This window comes from Salmo salar, chromosome 06 (assembly GCF_965601325.2).
Source record: "Salmo salar chromosome 06, fSalSal1, whole genome shotgun sequence".
NCBI classification, from domain to species: Eukaryota; Metazoa; Chordata; class Actinopteri; order Salmoniformes; family Salmonidae; genus Salmo; species Salmo salar.
The window spans coordinates 78,312,374-78,333,856 of NC_138296.1; the positions used below are offsets into that span (position 1 = coordinate 78,312,374).

The 21,483-nt window shown below is 43.8% G+C and overlaps 1 protein-coding gene across 3 annotated transcripts in view; it reads left to right on the forward strand.

The window, feature by feature from the left end:
- LOC106608062 (1-phosphatidylinositol 4,5-bisphosphate phosphodiesterase beta-1) overlaps nt 1-21,483 on the forward strand; it is a 275,600-nt gene that overhangs the window by 59,249 nt on the left and 194,868 nt on the right. For all 3 annotated transcript variants that reach the window (XM_045720989.2, XM_045720987.2, XM_045720988.2), the window contains exon 3: nt 15,536-15,604. In XM_045720989.2, coding sequence (XP_045576945.2) covers nt 15,536-15,604 — 69 coding nt within the window. The remainder of the gene's footprint in view (nt 1-15,535; nt 15,605-21,483) is intronic.

Sequence of the window (21,483 nt, forward strand, 5' to 3'; positions counted from 1 at the left end):
AGAGAGTGTTAATGTGTGAGAGAGACAGACAGACAAACAAACCAACAAACAAAGGGAGAGTGTTAATGTGTGAACGAGACAGACAGACAGACAGACAGACAGACACAGACAGACAGACAGACAGACAGACAGACAGACAGACAGACAGACAGACAGACAAAGGGAGAGAGTGTTAATGTGTGAGACAGACAGACAGACAGACAGACAGACAGACAGACAGACAGACAGACAGACAGACAGACAGACAGACAGACAAAGGGAGAGAGTGTTAATGTGTGAGAGAGACAGACAGACAGACAGACAGACAGACAGACAGACAGACAGACAGACAGACAGACAGACAGACAGACAGACAGACAGACAGACAGAAAGACAAAGGGAGAGAGTGTTAATGTGTGAGAGAGACAGACAGACAGACAGACAGACAGACAGACAGACAGACAGACAGACAGACAGACAGACAGACAGACAAAGGGAGAGAGTGTTAATGTGTGAGACAGACAGACAGACAGACAGACAGACAGACAGACAGACAGACAGACAGACAGACAGACAGACAGACAGACAGACAGACAGACAGACAAAGGGAGAGAGTGTTAGTGTGTGATCGAGACAGACAGACAGACAGACAGACAGACAGACAGACAGACAGACAGACAGACAGACAGACAGACAGACAGACAGACAGACAAAGGGAGAGAGTGTTAATGTGTGAGAGAGACAGACAGACAAACAAACCAACAAACAAAGGGAGAGAGTGTTAATGTGTGAACGAGACAGACAGACAGACAGACAGACAGACAGACAGACAGACAGACAGACAGACAGACAAAGGGAGAGAGTGTTAATGTGTGAGAGAGACAGACAGACAGACAGACAGACAGACAGACAGACAGACAGACAGACAGACAGACAGACAGACAGACAAAGGGAGAGAGTGTTAATGTGTGAGAGAGACAGACAGACAGACAGACAGACAGACAGACAGACAGACAGACAGACAGACAGACAGACAGACAGACAGACAGACAGACAGACAGACAAAGGGAGAGAGTGTTAATGTGTGAGAGAGACAGACAGACAGACAGACAGACAGACAGACAGACAGACAGACAGACAGACAGACAGACAAAGGGAGAGAGTGTTAATGTGTGAGACAGACAGACAGACAGACAGACAGACAGACAGACAGACAGACAGACAGACAGACAGACAGACAGACAGACAGACAGACAAAGGGAGAGAGTGTTAATGTGTGAGACAGACAGACAGACAGACAGACAGACAGACAGACAGACAGACAGACAGACAGACAGACAGACAGACAGACAGACAGACAGACAGACAGACAGACAGACAGACAGACAGACAGACAAAGGGAGAGAGTGTTAATGTGTGAGAGAGACAGACAGAGCATCTCAGTTGTATGATTCCTATTGTGTTCCAGAGATGAGTGAGTCTGTAGTTCTTCTCAAAACAGCACTTAGCTGTTTACTGTGAAGACTAGAGAACAGTGAGCAACAGGTAGCTGCAGATTGTACAGCAGGCCATTATAAGAGGCAGCTTAGACTGTGAATACAGCAATGACCTCCACTCCTGCCCCTCCTTCCACTCATATCTGCCTGACAACGTCTGGCTTCCTTAGGAACCACAGCTGTTCCCGGTGTTGGCTGCTTGTGCTGAGATTTGGGATCGGAGAGGCTGGCATTCGAATAAATACAGTATGAATCTTTGGTTTTAGTATTGGACAGTATCCATTAAACACCTTAGAATTGTAGTGCTGATTTAGGATCACGTTCCCCTTCTTATTCATTATGATGTAAAATGCAAAACTGATGCTAGATCAGCATTCCTACTCTGAGACGCTTTGTGAAGATGGGCCCTGGTTTGTTTAACAGATCTTAAAACAGTAGTAGTAGTAGTAGTACTGAATATGGGCGGAATTGTTTTTGTCCATTTGTCACTTCTTATTTTGGAAATTATAGACACAGACAGACAGACAGACAGACAGACAGACAGACAGACAGACAGACAGTAATACCTTTAGAGCCCAATATAGACCCAGTTATTTTATATTGCATGGAGTTAGCATGTCAACCTAGCATGTCAGCCTAGCATGTCAGCTTAGCCTGTCAGCGCTGTGGAAAGCCCTATCTGTCTGGCTAGGTGATTTAAGAGTCGCATGTTTTTTTAAGTGAAATGGAAACTATTGGAATTGCCAGTTTGCTCTTCTAGTTTGGAGTCAACACTCTTATGTGCTGACATTCCTTCGTCTGTCCTGTCTTAATCATTCTTCAATACTCTGAAGAACTGAATCCATCTCCCCTCCAGCCCAAGGAGCAGTTAGTTCCCATGGAGTTACTATGCACTCTGCATTAAATCAGAACAAATTGTTATCATTCCTCCTCTTTCCCTCTAAAGCATTAATTCACTATTCCTATATTTCTCACTCACCCCTCCCCTAAATCTCTCCCCCATTCCACCAACCTAGTCTCTCACTCAATTCTCATTTACCTATGCAAGCTGTTCCTCACCTCTCTCTCTCTCTCTCTCTCTCTCTCTCTCTCTGTAGGAACCCTGCGGAGCGCACATCCGTTTGTAACCTGGGCGCTGTCAACCATGCTGCTCTTTAAATGAGCTAGCTACCCCTGTGGCTGTCAGCAACGCTTCCCTCACTCCATCTCTCCCTCGCTTGTTCACTTTTTTTCCCTCTCGGCGACCCTCTCTCCCTCTCCATCCTCTATTCGTTCTCTCTTCTTCCATCCCTCATTCACTTGATCACCGCTCTCCATCTCTCACTCCTATTCCTTTATCCTCTCTCCTTCCATCTACCCATGTTTTTTTTTTTGTTTACCCCTTTTTCTCCCCAATTTTGTGGTATCCAATTGGTAGTTCCAGTCTTGTCTCATCGCTGCAACTCCTGTACAGACTCGGGAGAGGTGAAGGTCGAGAGCAGTGCGTCCTCCAAAACAAAACTCAACCAAGCCACACTGCTTCTAGACACAATGTCCACTTAACCCGGAAGCCAGCCAAACCAATGTGTCAGAGGAAACACCGTACACCTGGTGACTGTGTCAGTGTGCATTACACTCGGCCCACCACAGGAGTCATTAGTGCGCAATGGGACAAGGACATCCCTGCCGACCAAACCCTCCCCGAACGACACTGGGCCAATTGTGCGCTGCCCCATGAGTCTCCCGGTCGCGGCCGGCTGCGACAGAGCCTGGACTTGAACCAAGAATCTCTAGTGGCACACTGCGATGCAGTGCCTTAGACCACTGCGCTACTTGGGAGGCCTATCTATCCATCTTGAAATAAAAGCAAACTAGATCTACATTTACATTACATTTAAGTCATTTAGCAGACGCTCTTATCCAGAGCGACTTACAAATTGGTGCATTCACCTTATGATATCCAGTGGAACAACCACTTTACAATAGTGCATCTAAATCTTTTAAGGGGGGGGGGGGTTAGAAGGATTACTTTATCCTATCCTAGGTATTCCTTAAAGAGGTGGGGTTTCAGGTGTCTCCGGAAGGTGGTGATTGACTCCGCTGTCCTGGTGTCGTGAGGGAGCTTGTTCCACCATTGGGGTGCCAGAGCAGCGAACAGTTTTGACTGGGCTGAGCGGGAACTGTGCTTCCTCAGAGGTAGGGGGGCCAGCAGGCCAGAGGTGGATGAACGCAGTGCCCTTGTTTGGGTGTAGGGCCTGATCAGAGCCTGAAGGTATGGAGGTGCCGTTCCCTTCACAGCTCCGTAGGCAATCTACACCAGATAGTCTGATCTTGATTGCGCTACAGCACATTATTGTACTCATCACATTTGCACATGTACACATATCCTACGCAAACCCTAATAGATTCCTAGATACCACATTCTGAGAACCATTATGTTTCTTAGAGCTTGGTGAGAGCGTGGTTGTCCTATGGTTGTTTTGCATAGAACTTTCCCACAACTTTCTGAGAATGGTGCAGGATAGTTGCTTGGCTTTGGAACATTCTCAGCACATTTAAGGAACCTGACAACAAATAACTAGTATTTCATTACTTAACAGAACGTTTCCGAAAAGTTCAAACATGGTTACATTTAATTTTAGTCATGTTCTAGGAACGTTCTCCGACTGTTTTGACATTGGGAATGTTCTCAAATAGTCCAGAGAACGTTAAGAAACAACATTCTTCTGTGGGTATTTCAGTACTTCAGCGTAACGTTTCCTGGAGGTTGCCTCATGGTTCTATTTAAAGTTATTTTCTCAAAATGTGCATGGAACATTAAGAAAACTTTCCAGAAAAAACACAAGAAAACTTTAGCAATGTTCAGAGAAAGCTCTAAGAATGTAATTTAAAAACATACATTCTATTCTCAAAACTCCCAGGAAAACGTTCAAGGAACCAGAGTAAAATGTTCTCAGAACCTCCCTGTAACCTACAAAAATAATAGTTCCCTGAACAGGCACATTTTTCACTTCTTCAGAACATTTAAAAAAACATTCAGTTTTATCGGTCAGGAAACGTATGGCTTCGTTCCCACAACCAATGTGAAACCAAAAACGGAAGTTTCCATAACGTCCAAGGAACCAAATGTGCTAGCTGGGTTATCACTGGCCTTTATATTGACAGAAAAACACAGAGACACACACCCAGGGAAGCAGAGACACAGTGAGAAGCAGAGAGACACAGTTAGATAGAGGGAAAAAGACACAGAGAGACAGAGGGAAGGAGGGTACACAGCGAGACAGAGTAGGACACCACAGGGAAACAGAGACACAGAGGGACACACAGGGATATAGAGAGAAACCCATAGAGACCCAGGGAAACAGACAGACAGGGAACCACACAGGGAAACAGACAGGGAACCACAGGGAAACAGAAAAACACAGGGAAACACAGCTGGGAACCACAGGGAAACAGAGAGGCACAGGAAGTGATACCCTCAGGGCAGTGCAGGTTAAGCATGTTCATTAATTTCCCCTGGTTCTCTGGCTGGCCCTGCCAGCTCCCTGAACGTGATGTGTATTCTAATAAGCTCTCTTGGCTGTGTTGTTGCATACACTAATAACCTCAGAGATGTTGGAATAGACAAGACATGCAAATCGAAAAGAAATGGGATTTAAAGAATGAATCCAAATTCAATGCGTGAATAGAATTTAACAGCAATGTGAGAAAATAGCAAAATAAGATCATGAATTTTTGACAGATCATGACATTGCATGAATAAGCATATTAATCAACATACTGAGAAGCCAGTTAAAATCCTAGCAGTTTTATATTCTGTGGAGTACTGATCCTGGATAAGTGAGCTCAGTTTGTTCACCATAGGCTTCAGTGTGTCTTCGTATTAGCCCCACTGCTTCCTTCTTTAGGCACCTAGCTAGCACATTCCCAGCAGGGACATTTGGCGTTCCCATTAGGTCCCTTAAGGGTTTTAGCCTGAGGTTATTCCACTGATGTTCTGAGGACGTTCTAAGAATGTTATATAATGGTCCAAAAGTGAACGTTCTCCAGGGGACCTTTGTCTAGTTCCCTGTATGTTCCCAGGACATCACTGAGGACCATATCAGGACCTTTTTAGGACGTTCTCAGGACTTTAATTTGACTAGTCCTGAAGACATTGCGTGATGGTCCCAAGGGAGCGTTCTCTGGGGGACCTTTTTATAGTTCCCGGTTTTCCACAGGGACTTTTTTAGAATGTTCTTTGGACATTTTGTCATGGTCCCCTGAAGGTATCCTAAACATTCTTGGGACGTTGTGTCATGCTTCCCTAGAGGTTTTGTCTATTTCCCGGTTTGTCACAGGGACATCCTCTACGATGTTTTTTGGACGTTGTGTCATGGTCCCCTGAAGGTTTTGTCTATTTCCCAGTTTGTCGCGGGGACGTCCTCAAGGACGTTTTTAGGATGTTCTTTGGACTTTGTGTCATGGTTCCATGGAAGTTTTGTCTAGTTCCCGGTTTGTTCCAGGGATGTCTCCAAGGACTTTTTTTTAGCATGTACTTGGGATGTTGTTTCATGGTCTCCTGGAGGTATTGTCTAGTTCCTGATTTGTCCCGGGGACATCCCCGAGGACGTTTTTAGGACATCCTTGGGATGTTTTGTCATGGTCCCCTGAAGGCCATGGAAACCCATTTCATGAAGCTCCAGACGAACAGTTCTTGCGCTGACATTGCACAGTCTGTGTCACATAAGGCAGCACACAATTGGCCCAGCGTCGTCCGGGTTAGGGGAGGGTTTGGCCGGGGGGAGCTTCACTTGGCTAATTGCGCTCTAGCGACTCCTTGTTGCTGACAGGTGTATACAATTGAGTACACCGCCATGCAATCTCCATAGGAAAACATTGGCAGTTGAATGGCTTTACTGAAGAGCTCAGTGACTTTCAATGTGGCACTGTCCTTAGGATGCCACCTTTCCAACAAGTCAGTTTGTAACATTTCTGCCCTGCTAGAGTTGCCCCGGTCAACTGTACGTGCTGTTATTGTGAATTCGAAACCTCTAGCAGCAACAACGGCACAGTCACAAAGTGGTAGGCCACACAAGCTCACAGAACGGGACCGCCGAGTGCTGAAGCATGAAGCGTGTAAAAATCGTCTGTCCTCGGTTGCAACACTCACTACCAAGTTCCAAACTGCCTCTGGTAGCAACGTGGATACAAGAACTGTTCGTCTGGAGCTTCATGAAATGGGTTATCATGGCCGAGCAGCCGCAAGCAAGCTTCAGATCACCATGTGCAATGCCAATCGTTGGCTGGAGTAGTGTAAAGCTTGCAGCCATTGGACTCTGGAACAGTGGAAACTCATTCTCTGAAATTATGAATTGCATTTCACCATCTGGCAGTCCGACGGACAAGTTTGGATTTGGCGGATGCCAGGAGAACATTACCTACCGCCAATGCATAGTGCCAACTCTAAAGTTTGCTGGAGGAGGAATAATGTTCTGGAGCTGTTTTTCATGGTTCGGGCTTGGCCCCTTAGTTCCAGTGAAGAGTAATCTAAACGCAACAGCATACAATGACATTGTCGAGATCGGTGTGAAAGAACTTGACTGGCCTGCACAGAGCTCGGGCCTCAACCCCATTGAACACCTTTGGGATGAATTGGAACGGCGACTGCGAGTCAGGCCAAATCGCCCAGTATCAGTTGCCCGACCTCACTAATGCTCTTGTGACTGAATGGAAGCAAGTCCCCGCAGCAATATTCCAACATCAAGTAGAAAGCCTTCCCAGAACAGTGGACGCTGTTATAGCAGCAAAGGGGGGACCAACTCCATATTCATGCCCATGATTTTGTAATGAGATGTTCGACGAGCAGGTGTCCACATACTTTTGGTCATGTAGTGTACATGTTGTTTAAAAATAATAATATTATTTCACCTTTATTTAACCATGTAGGCCAGTTGAGAACAAGTTCTCATTTACAACTGCGACCTGGCCAAGAGAAAGCAAAGCAGTGCGACAAAAACATCAACACAGAGTTACACATAAACAAACGTACAGTCAATAACACAATAGAAAAATCTATGTACAGTTGTGCAAATGTGGAAGATTAGGGAGGTAAGGGAATAAATAGGCCATAGAGGCAAAATAATTACAATTTAGCATTAACACTGGAGAGATAGATGTGCAGATGATCATGTGCAAGTAGAGATACTGGGGTGCAAAAGAGCAAGAGGATAAATAACAATTTGGGGATGAGGTAGTTGGGTGTGCTATTTACAGATAGGCTATGTACAGGTTCAGTGATCGGTAAGCTGCTCTGACAGCTGATGTTTAAAGTTAGAGAGGGAGAGATAAGTCTCCAGTTGTTAAAGGAGTGTAGAGGTAAAAATAAAGTGCTCCTGTAGTAATCATCATATGGATATGTGCGTCACATAATCAAACAAGGTGTATTCCTTCCATCTGGATTGTTCTTATAACTATATATGGCTTGACTTTCTGGATAGTGTCAGTTGTTGGTTTATGCCTATGGGCCCTGATCAAAAGTGGTGTAGTATATGGAGAATATGGTATCATTTGGGACAGCAGCCAGTCAGTTCACTGCTCAGCCAGGGTCATTCTCCACCTCATGGCCTCAATCTCCAACAGCTAGATTGAGAGACAGATGGACAGAAAGAAAAGAGAGCAAGAGAGATGGAGAGAGACAGAGAGAGAATTAGTCATAGCAGGTTGACTGCTTTGACCCGAGGCTCAGACTCCAGAAAGGTAGGCTTCCGTTCCAAATGGCACCCTATTCCCTACAAATTGCACTTTATTTGACCCGGGACCATATGGCGGAGGGCTCTAGTCAAAAGTAGTGCCTTATGTAGGGAATAAAGTGCAGACAGGGTTTCCTTCTGACCAGGGTAAGGAGTTCAGTTTACACATAATCATATAACAGCTCGTATCAGAGACAACGTTGTAGCAAATCAGCGTGAAATAGCATAGAAAGATAGGCTCTCTCTCTCCCTAACCATTTGACTGTGATGGCTGCGTGTCATTCTCATGACCTTAGTCGGTGACAGATTACTTGTGATGCTTCTGTCTCGTCCTTTCCACCAATCACAGTTAGTTTAGTCATTTTTGACCCCAAATAATTGTCTTCACACATATTTTTAAGTGGAGGGATACATGATTTGATTTAATGTGATTTGGTGGTTGCTTTACCTTCATTGAATGCACTTATTGTAAATCACTTTAAATATGAACATCTACATCAGTAAAATGTCAAAACAAATCAAGTTCTATTGGTCACATACACATGGTTAGCAGATGTTATTGCGAGTGTAGCGAAATGCTTGTGCTTTTAGATCCGACAGTGCAGCAGTATCTAATAGGTAATATCTAACAATTCCACAACAAAACCGAATACACACAATCTAGTAAAGGAATGGGATGAGAATATATAAGTATAAAATAAATGGATGAGCAGTGACAGAGCGGCTAAGATGCAATAGATAGTAAAGAATAGTTAGTGAAGGATGCAGTATACAGTATATACATACTGTATGAGATGAGTAAATAGAGATATGTAAACATTCTTAAAGTGGCATTATTAAAGTGACTAGTGTTCCATTTATTAAAGTGGCCAATGATATCAAGTCTGTAGGTAGGCAGCCGCCTCTGTGCTAGTGGTGGCTGTTTAACAATCTGATGGCTTGAGATAGAAGCTGTTTTTCGATCTCTCTGTCCCAGCTTTGATGCACCTGTACTGACCTCGCCTTCTGGGTGGAAGCGGGGTGAACAGGTAGTGGCTCGGGTGGTTATTGTCCTTCATTATCTTTTTGGCCTTCCTGTGACATCAGGTGTTGTATGTGTCCTGGAGGGCAGGTAGTTTGCCCCCGGTGATGCGCTGTGCAGACCGCACCACCCTCTGGAGAGCCCTGCGGTTGCGGGCAGTGCAGTTACCGTACCAGGCGGTGATACAGCCCGACAGAATGCTCTCAATTGTGCACCTGTAAAAGTTAGTGAGGGTTTTCGGTGACAAGCCACATTTTTTCAGCCTCCTGAGGTTGAGTAGAGTATATTGTGATAAATTGCAGGCCACACTACTTGCCTAGAGAGTTTTCAGCTATACTTTTCGTGGCTGTTTATTTACCACCACAGACAGATGCCGGCACTAAGACCGCACTCAGTCAGCTGTATAAGGAAATAAGCAAACAGGAAACCACTCACCCAGAGGCTGCGCACCTATTGGCCGGAGACTTTAATGCAGGGAAACTTAAATCAGTTCTACCAAATTTCTATCAATATGTTAAATGTGCAAACAGAGGGGGAAAAAATTCGAGATCACACAGAGACGCGTACAAAGCTCTCCCTCACCCTCCATTTGGTAAATCCGACCACAACTCTATCCTCCTGATTCCTGCTAACAAGCAAAAATGAAAGCAGGAAGCACCAGTGACTCGGTCTATAAAAAAGTGGTCAGATGAAGCAGATGCTAAACTACAGGACTGTTTTGCTATCACAGACTGGAACATGTTCTGGGATTCTTCCAATGTCATTGAGGAGTACACCACATCAGTCACTGGCTTTATCAATAAGTGTATCGAGGACGTTGTCCCAACAGTGACTGTATGTACATACCCCAACCAGAAGCCATGGATTACAGGCAACATTCGCACTGAGCTAAAGGGTAGAGCTGCCGCTTTCAACGTGCGGGAATCTAACCCAGAAGCATACAAGAAATGTGCTACACCCTGCGACGAACCATCAATACAGGGCTAAGAGTGAATCATACTACACCGGCTCCGACGCTCGTCTTATGTGGCAGGGCTTGCAAACTATTACAGACTACAAAGAGAAGCACAGCCGCGACCGGCCCAGTGACACAAGCCTTAAAGACGAGCTAAATCACTTCTATGCTCGCTTCGAGGCAAGCAACACTGAGGCATGCATGAGCGCATCAGCTGTTCCAGACGACTGTGTGATCACGCTCTCCGTAGCTGACGTGAGTAAGACCTTTAAACAGGTCAACACACATAAGGCTGCAGGGCCAGATGGATTACCAGGACGTGTGCTCCGGGAATGTGCTGACCAACTGGCAGGTGTCTTCACTGACATTTTCAATATGTCCCTGATTGAGTCTGTAATACCAACATGTTTCAAGCAGTCCACCATAGTCCCTGTGCCCAAGAACACAAAGGCAACCTGCCTAAATGACTACAGACCCGTAGCACTCACGTCCGTAGCCATGAAGTGCTTTGAAAGATTGGTAATGGCTCACATCAAGATCATAATCCCAGAAACCCTAGACCCACTCCAATTGGCATACAGCCCAAACAGATCCACATATGATGCAATCTCTATTGCACTCCACACTGCCCTTTCCCACCTGGACAAAAGAAAACTATTCATTGACTACAGCTCAGCGTTCAACACCATAGTACCCTCATAGCTCATCACTAAGCTAAGGATCCCGGGACTAAACACCTCCCTCTGCAACTGGATCCTGGACTTCCTGACGGGCAGGTGGTGAGGGTAGGTAGCAACACATCTGCCACACTGATCCTCAACACTGGAGCTCCCCAGGGGTGTGTGCTCAGTCCCCTCCTGTACTCCCACGACTGCATGGCCAGGCACGACTCCAACACCATCATTAAGTTTGCAGACGACACAACAGTGGTAGGCCTGATCACAGACAACGACAAGACAGCCTATAGGGAGGAGGTCAGAGACATGGCCGGGTGGTGCCAGAATAACAACCTATCCCTCAACGTAACCAAGACTAAGGAGATGATTGTGGACTACAGGAAAAGGAGGACCGAGCACACCCCCATTCTCATCGACAGGGCTGTAGTGGAGCAGGTTGAGAGCTTCAAGTTCCTTGGTCTCCACATCAACAACAAACTAGAATGGTCCAAACACACCAAGACAGTCGTGAAGAGGGCACGACAAAGCCTATTCCCCCGCAGGAAACTAAAAAGATTTGGCATGGGTCCTGAGATCCTCAAAAGGTTCTACAGCTGCAACATTGAGAGCATCCTGACTGGTTGCATCACTGCCTGGTACGGCAATTTCTCGGCATCTGCCGCAAGGCACTACAGAGGGTAGTGCGTATGGCCCAGTACATCACAGGGGTTAAGCTGCCTGCCATCCATGACCTCTACACCAGGCGGTGTCAGAGGAAGGCCCTAAAAATTGTCAAAGACCCCAGTCACCCCAGTCATAGACTGTTCTCTCTACTACCGCATGGCAAGCGGTACCGGAGTGCCAAGTCTAGGACAAAAAGGATTCTCAACAGTTTTTACCCCCAAGCCATAAGACTCCTGAACAGGTAATCAAATGGCTACCCGGACTATTTGCATTGTGTGCTCCCCCAACCCTCTTTTTACGCTGCTGCTTCGCTCTGTTTATCATATATGCATAGTTACTTTAACTAAACATTCATGTACATACTACCTCAATTGGGCCGACCTACCAGTGCTCCCACACATTGGCTAACCGGGCTATCTGCATTGTGTCCCACCACCCACCAACCCCTCTTTTACGCTACTGCTACTCTCTGTTCATCATATATGCATAGTCACTTCAACCATATCTACATGTACATACTACCTCAATCAGCCTGACTAACCGGTGTCTGTATGTAGCCTCGCTACTTTTATAGCCTCGCTACTGTATATAGCCTGTCTTTTTACTGTTGTTTTATTTCTTTACTTACCTATTGTTCGCCTAATACCATTTTTGCACTATTGGTTAGAGCGTGTAAGTAAGCATTTCACTGTAAGGTCTACACCTGTTGTTTTCGGCGCACGTGACAAATAAACTTTGATTTGATTTGAAGAGGCCATGTTGCGCCTTCTTCACCACACTGTCTGTGTGCGTGGACCATTTCAGTTTGTCGTGATATGTACACCGAGGAACTTAAAACTTTCCATCTTCTGCACTGCTGTCCCGTCGATGTTAATAGGTGGGGGTGCTCCCTTAAATGTAAATGTAATTGTGTTCTTTTAATCCCATAGACCGAGAACCAGAACACTTGCCCATGTCAGGCAGCCTCCAATGCCTCTATGTATTGTCAATATTTCAGTGCCCCCACTTTGAGTAACATCAACAGTGCTTTTAGACTAGCTAAGACCGTGTGTTCTTCTCACTGGTGCCTTTGTGGAACATGGAACTCTCAAATGGAATGTGGAACTCTGAATCAATAATAGATCGTTAGTGAAGTCTATACCTCCATTCGGAGCAGGGGTGCTGTGTATTTCAGATGTGGTTAGTGAGAGCCCTGGTGGAGAGAGACATATGTAAATCCTAATATGGTTCCTTTCTCATATCCTCCTTTCATTAGCAAGAGAGAGAGAGGGAGAGAAAAGGAGAGAGCAGAGGTAGAGAGAGAAAGAGAGAGAGAGATGCTTCGTTGAGAGTAAGGCTTGAGTAGAACCCTGTAATGGCCTGCTCCATTGACCTCTAGTCATTCAGCCCAGCCTAGTCAGAGTGCTAATATACACATACACTACGTAGGATGCCAACACACACCAAATAACGAAAGGTGCGAAACCTGTGGATAGAGTCGTAAACTTGACCGGCGCGTGCTGCTCCCCTCGTAGCCATTTCTGAGCGGAGGTGAGAGACAGGTTGGTGTTACCAAACAAAAAGAAGACAAATACTAATCATTTCTTTCCAAATAGGCATACAGTAAGTGAGACTCTGGCGTTTGTTCTTTTCACAATGCAAGATTGTTTGATGGGACTAGCGATATCAGACTGTAGAAAGCTAGCAATGTCTGCAACAAACAGCACTCCATTTGTGTGATGAGAGAATGAGAGAAAAAGCTCACAGGTACATCATCACTGTGTGTGTGTCTGTGCACTGATGAGTGTGTGTGTGTCTGTGCACTGATGAGTGTGTGTGTCTGTGCACTGATGAGTGTGTGTGTCTGTGCACTGATGAGTGTGTGTGTGTCTGTGCACTGATGAGTGTGTGTGTGTCTGTGCACTGATGAGTGTGTGTGTCTGTGCACTGATGAGTGTGTGTGTGTCTGTGCACTGATGAGTGTGTGTGTCTGTGCACTGATGAGTGTGTGTGTCTGTGCACTGATGTGTGTGTGTGTCTGTGCACTGATGAGTGTGTGTGTCTGTGCACTGATGAGTGTGTGTGTGTCTGTGCACTGATGAGTGTGTGTGTCTGTGCACTGATGAGTGTGTGTGTCTGTGCACTGATGAGTGTGTGTGTCTGAATCCACTGTTTGGCAGGACATCAGGACATATTGAACAACAGTGAGTGTGTTATTGAACAACAGTGAGTGTGTTATTGTACAACAGTGAGTGTGTTATTGAATAACAGTGAGTGTGTTATTGAATAACAGTGAGTGTGTTATTGTACGACAGTGAGTGTGTTATTGTACGACAGTGAGTGTGTTATTGTACGACAGTGAATGTGTTATTGAATAACAGTGAGTGTGTTATTGAACAACAGTGAGTGTGTTATTGAACAACAGTGAGTGTGTTATTGAACAACAGTGAGTGTGTTATTGAACAACAGTGAGTGTGTTATTGAATAACAGTGAGTGTGTTATTGAATAACAGTGAGTGTGTTATTGAACAACAGTGAGTGTGTTATTGAACAACAGTGAGTGTGTTATTGAATAACAGTGAGTGTGTTATTGAACAACAGTGAGTGTGTTATTGTACGACAGTGAGTGTGTTATTGTACGACAGTGAGTGTGTTATTGAACAACAGTGAGTGTGTTATTGTACGACAGTGAGTGTGTTATTGAACAACAGTGAGTGTGTTATTGAACAACAGTGAGTGTGTTATTGTACGACAGTGAGTGTGTTATTGTACGACAGTGAGTGTGTTATTGAACAACAGTGAGTGTGTTATTGAACAACAGTGAGTGTGTTATTGAACAACAGTGAGTGTGTTATTGAACAACAGTGAGTGTGTTATTGAACAACAGTGAGTGTGTTATTGAACAACAGTGAGTGTGTTATTGAATAACAGTGAGTGTGTTATTGAATAACAGTGAGTGTGTTATTGTACGACAGTGAGTGTGTTATTGAACAACAGTGAGTGTGTTATTGAATAACAGTGAGTGTGTTATTGAACAACAGTGAGTGTGTTATTGAATAACAGTGAGTGTGTTATTGAACAACAGTGAGTGTGTTATTGAACAACAGTGAGTGTGTTATTGAACAACAGTGAGTGTGTTATTGAACAACAGTGAGTGTGTTATTGAACAACAGTGAGTGTTATTGAACAACAGTGAGTGTGTTATTGAACAACAGTGAGTGTGTTATTGAACAACAGTGAGTGTGTTATTGAACAACAGTGAGTGTGTTATTGAACAACAGTGAGTGTGTTATTGTACGACAGTGAGTGTGTTATTGAATAACAGTGAGTGTGTTATTGAACAACAGTGAGTGTGTTATTGAACAACAGTGAGTGTGTTATTGAACAACAGTGAGTGTGTTATTGAACAACAGTGAGTGTTATTGAACAACAGTGAGTGTGTTATTGTACGACAGTGAGTGTGTTATTGAACAACAGTGAGTGTGTTATTGAACAACAGTGAGTGTGTTATTGAACAACAGTGAGTGTGTTATTGTACGACAGTGAGTGTGTTATTGAACAACAGTGAGTGTGTTATTGAACAACAGTGAGTGTGTTATTGTACGACAGTGAGTGTGTTATTGTACGACAGTGAGTGTGTTATTTTTCTTTTTTTCTTTTACCTTTATTTAACTAGGCAAGTCAGTTAAGAAAAATTCTAATTTTCAATGACGGCCTAGGAACAGTGGGTTAACTGCCTTGTTCAGGGGCAGAACGACAGATTTTTATCTTGTCAGCTCAGGGATTCGATCTTGCAACCTTTCAGTTACTAGTCCAACGCTTTAACCACTAGGCTACCTGCCGCCCCGTAAGACAGTGAGTGTGTTATTGTATGACAGTGAGTGTTTGTGTTTCTAGACTAGGTGACACATCACATCCTCTCCAAAGGGTTTCCCCAGGCAACAAAGGCTGATGTGTTTCCTATCCACTATCTTACACACGTGCACACACACACCCACTGGACAAACCCACATGTGACTGAATCTTACCACTCTATTTCTGTTGCTTGTTTACAGGACACTGATCTCCTGGACATTGCCTACATCAAGGACGCCAGGAATGGAAAATGCACAAAAACGCCAAAGGTAAGACAGTCAGACCAGTGATTTCTGCTCAGTGCATGATTCAAATGGATTCAGATGTACATCTGTGTATCTTAGACACGCAGACCAATTCTGATCTTTTTTCCACTAATTCCACTAAAAAGATCACATCAGATCTTTTCACATTGTCACGCCCTGACCTTAGAGAGCCTTTTTATTCTCTATTTTGTTAGGTCAGGGTGTGACTTGGGTGGGCATATCTATGTTGCTATTTCTTTGTTTGCCTAGTATGGTTCCCAATCAGAGGCAGCTGTTTATCGTTGTCTCTGATTGGGGATCATACTTAGGCAGCCCTTTTTCCCACCTGTGATTGTGGGATCTTGTTTTTTTGTAGCTGCCTGTGAGCAGCCCAGAACGTCACGTTTCGTTTTCTTCTGTATTGGTTTTGGTGAGTTTCATATTTATTAAACATGTGGAACTCTAAGTACGCTGCACCTTGGTCTCCTTCTTACGATGAACTTGATACACATCAGATCTTTTTCAGAACTGATCTGATTGGTCAAAAGACCAATTAGTGAAAATAATATCAGAATTGGGCTTCCTGTCTAAACACAGCCTTATTGCCTTTCTGCCAAAAACTCAGTTCCAAAGTTTATAACAGGGCTTTATGAGAAATACTGGAAGACAGACAAGCTAATAGGATATATAACAGGGCTTTATGAGAAATACTGAAAGACAGACAAGCTAATAGGATATATAACAGGGCTTTATGAGAAATACTGGAAGACAGACAAACTAATAGGATATATAACAGGGCTTTATGAGAAATACTGGAAGACAGACAAGCTAATAGGATATATAACAGGGCTTTATGAGAAATACTGAAAGACAGACAAGCTAATAGGATATATAACAGGGCTTTATGAGAAATACTGGAAGACAGACAAGCTAATAGGATATATAACAGGGATTTATGAGAAATACTGAAAGACAGACAAGCTTATAGGATATATAACAGGGCTTTCTGAGAAATATTGAAAGACAGACAAGCTAATAGGATATATAACAGGGCTTTATGAGAAATACTGGAAGACAGACAAGCTAATAGGATATATAACAGGGCTTTATGAGAAATACTGGAAGACAGACAAACTAATAGGATATATAACAGGGCTTTATGAGAAATACTGGAAGACAGACAAGCTAATCGGATATATAACAGGGCTTTATGAGAAATACTGGAAGACAGACAAGCTAATCGGATATATAACAGGGCTTTATGAGAAATACTGAAAGACAGACAAGCTAATAGGATATATAACAGGGCTTTATGAGAAATACTGGAAGACAGACAAGCTAATAGGATATATAACAGGGCTTTATGAGAAATACTGCAAGACAGACAAGCTAATCGGATAATAAACAGGGCTTTATGAGAAAAACTGGAAGACAGACAAGCTAATCGGATATATAACAGGGCTTTATGAGAAATACTGAAAGACAGACAAGCTAATAGGATATATAACAGGGCTTTATGAGAAATCATGAAAGACAGACAAGCTAATAGGATATATAACAGGGCTTTATGAGAAATACTGAAAGACAGACAAGCTAATAGGATATTTCTTTAGTTTTATGGAGGCTGGACAGGAATATGAGGTGAAAGAGCAAGAGAGAGACAGAGACACAGCTCTGTGTGCTGTGGGGATCTGACACGGACATTTGAATATATCTGCAGATGGATACAGAACTGGATATCACTGTGCAATGGTGTGTGTGTGTGTGTGTAGTCATTTGCTCACAGAAATACCCCCAGATTAGTCAGATCTGCCAGACTGGCATAGGGAATAGTATAGAACAGAATAGAATAGTTATTGTCTTGTCATCTTTACAAAGCAAATTAATTTGCTATGCTCCAAACCCCTCGACACATAAACAGAGAACATATAAACAAGCAATACTTCAAACGAGGCACAGCCTAGTGTTATTGAGCAATGTCATGGCCTTGGGTGTGTCTGAGTGTCGCATTCTGGCTACAGCTGCTAGGAGTCAAGGAGACTTTGACATAACGACCGTTGGCACGAATCAATAATTGCTATGGTAAACAACATATTAAATTGTAGTATTTGGATGGAATGGCCCTTTGTGATGCTCTCCTTTTAAGAGCAGACTGAAGATCAGACAGCCTGCTAATGATGCATACCAACACACTGGCAGCTGTTGCTTTTGACGCCAAACTGTATTTTTAGTTGGTTGTAACCAATCTCATAGGAATATGTACACATTCTCACATTGGCAAACTGTCTGCAACCGTCAGAGAATCTGTCAGGCATATTTGGGGACAATTCCAGGCCAAATATGGAATTGTCTATGGCTCTCAAGCCATTCATGCTTCACTTTAAAGGTGCAATTTGCAAAAATCGCTCCACCATTTCCTGGTTACAAAAATTCTAATAGTTCACCTAATTTCAGTTTATATGACAAAACAAGCAGTGCAGAGAATCATTGTACCATCTAAACCGCTGTGAAATATATTTTCAGTAACCCAAAAATATTGTATTTTCAGCTGTTTGAAGCTGGTGTACAAAACCGTAAGTAAGAGACGCAAAAACTAAACTAAAGAACGGGAAGCATAGAAATAGCTTACATAGAACAGATCTACCACTTCTTAGACTTGCTTTCAATGAGTTTGACAGATCTATAACTCACATTTCTATGTGAATTTGTTCAGGTCACCCGAAAAGTTAAATATTGCAGCTTTAATCAATCAATAAAATTTAAATATAAAGCCCTTCTTACATCAGCTGATGTCACAAAGTGCTGTACAGAAACCCAGCCTAAAACCCCAAACAGCAAGCAATGCAGGTGTAGAAGCACGGTGGCTAGGAAAAACTCGCTAGAAAGGCCAAAACCTAGGAAGAAACCTAGAGGAACCAGGCTATGAGGGGTGGCCAGTCCTCTTCTGGCTGTGCCGGGTGGAGATTATAACAGAACATGGCCAAGATGTTCAAATGTTCATAAATGACCAGCATGGTCAAATAATAATAATCACAGTAGTTGTCGAGGGTGCAACAGGTCAGCACCTCAGGAGTAAATGTGAGTTGGCTTTTCATAGCTGATCATTGAGAGTATCTCTACCGCTCCTGCTGTCTCTAGAGAGTTGAAAACAGCAGGTCTTGGACAGGTTGCACGTCCGGTGAACAGGTCAGGGTTCCATAGCCGCAGGCAGAACAGTTGAAACTGGAGCAGCAGCACGGCCAGGTGGACTGGGGACAGCAAGGAGTCATCATGCCAGGTAGTCCTGAGGCATGGTCCTAGGGCTTAGGTCCTCCGAGAGAGAGAAAGAGAGAATTAGAGAGAGCATACTTAAATTCACACAGGACACTGGATAAGGCAGGAGAAGTACTCCAGATATAACAGACTAACCCTAGCCCCCCGACACATAAACTACTGCAGCATAAATACTGGAGGCTGAGACAGGAGGGGTCAGGAGACACTGTGGCCCCATCCGATGATACCCCCGGACAGGGCCAAACAGGCAGGATATAACCCCACCCACTTTGCCAAAGCACAGCCCCAACACCACTAGAGGGATATCTTCAACCACCAACTTACCATCCTGAGACAAGGCCGAGTATAGCCCACAAAGATCTCCGCCACGGCACAACCCAAGGGGGGACGCCAACCTAGACAGGTAGATCACGTCATTGACTCAACCCACTAAAGTGACACACCCCTCCTTGGGACGGCATGGAAGAGCACCAGTAAGCCAGTGACTCAGCCCCTGTAATAGGTTTAGAGGCAGAGAATCCCAGTGGAGAGAGGGGAACCGGCCAGGCAGAGACAGCAAGGGTGGTTCGTTGCTCCAGTGCTTTTTCGTTCACCTTCACACTCCTGGGCCAGACTACACTCAATCATAGGACCTACTGAAGAGATGAGTCTTCAATAAAGACTTAAAGGTTGAGACCGAGTCTGCATCTCTCACATGGGTAGGCAGACCATTCCATAAAAATGTAGCTCTATAGGAGAAAGCCCTGCCTCCAGCTGTTTGCTTAGAAATTCTAGGGACAGTAAGGAGGCCTGCGTCTTGTGACCCTAGCGTACGTGTAGGTATGTACGGCAGGACCAAATCGGAAAGACAGGTAGGAGCAAGCCCATGTAATGCTTTGTAGGTTACCTGCCTTAACAGGAAGCCAGTGTAGAGAGGCTAGCACTGGAGTAATATGATCACATTTTACACTTTTTACTATAACACTGTTTGTATTCTGGTTCACTTTGCCTTTAAATTCCCTGACCAATGACTCAACTGTTTTAATTCATCTGCACTTTGCTTGTAAATTCTCCTGCAAATTACTTACAAAAAACATGGGTTCCTTTGCCGATGAACTGATGCAATATCAGTGAAAATGGTTTTACACTGTCATCTTGGTGGTCTCATTCTCCTCCTTCTCAGAAAGAGAGATAAGTACATAATAAGGGTCAGAGCCCATTGTTACATCTCTGGTGTAATACAGTCAATGAAACCACACTGAGAGGATGCATTCTAACAGCTCAGAGGAGAGAGGCCATACCTCCTGAGCAGGGCATAAAATGTACAGTCACTCAGATTTTTTACCAGCCCAAATATTTATTTTTCTGCTAAAATTACACCAACAAAACACAACAAAACAGATGAGCATGCTTTGTAATGTTTCTAAAACAATAAATGTATTACTATTAAGAAGTAATGTGGTAAATTGTTTAATTACACTTTTAGTGACTAGAGTCTTTTAACCAAAATATCACAGATGAGGCAAAAAATGTCAGGTTACCGTGGGAACGTGACTGGAGTCATGTTTGTGCCTGTGAGATTTGAGTCTGACTAGTAGAAGCGTTGTCTTCTCTTCCCTAGCAGTTAAGACTCAAACTATAACGACAAGGCAAGACCCAGATGCAGACACAGGAGGCAGATGGTTAGAGTCTCTGTTATTTATTTAACCTCTCTAGGGTAGGGGGCAGTATTTGCACGGCCGGATAAAAAACGTACCCGATTTAATCTGGTTATTACTACTGCCCAGAAACTAGAATATGCATATAATTATTGGCTTTGGATAGAAAACACCCTAACGTTTCTAAAACTGTTTGAATGGTGTCTGTGAGTATAACAGAACTCATATGGCAGGCAAAAACCTGAGAAGATTCCTTACAGGAAGCACCCTCTCTGACCATTTCTTGGGCTTCTACACTCTCTTTATTGAAAACTGAGGATCTCTGCTGTAACGTGACACTTCCTACGGCTCCCATAGGCTCTCAGAAGGCGGCAAACCGGTGAATGATGCCTTTGGAGCCCCTGGCTGAAAAACAATAGCGCATTTGGATAGTGGTCGATCAGAGGACAATGAGACTGAGGCTCGTGCACGAGGCGACACCATGTTTGAACGTTCTCTGTCTTTGAACGTAAACAGGGTTTCCCGGTCGGAATATTATCGCTTTTTTACGAGAAAAATCGCATAAAAATTTATTTTAAACAGCGGTTGACATGCTTCGAAGTACGGTAATGGAATATTTAGAATTTTTTTGTCACGAAACGCATCGGGCGCGTCACCCTTCGTCACCCTTCGGATAGTGTCTTGAACGCACAAACAAAACAGAGGATATTTGAACATAACTATGGATTATTTTGAACCAAACCAACATTTGTTATTGAAGTAGAAGTCCTGGGAGTGCATTCTGACGAAGAACAGCAAAGGTAATCAAATTTTTCTAATAGTAAATCGGAGTTTGGTGAGGGCCAAACTTGGTGGGGTTCAAAATAGCTAGCCATGATGGCTGGGCTATCTACTCAGAATATTGCAAAATGTGCTTTTGCCGAAAAGCTATTTTAAAATCGGACATAGCGATTGCATAAAGGAGTTCTGTATCTATAATTCTTAAAATAATTG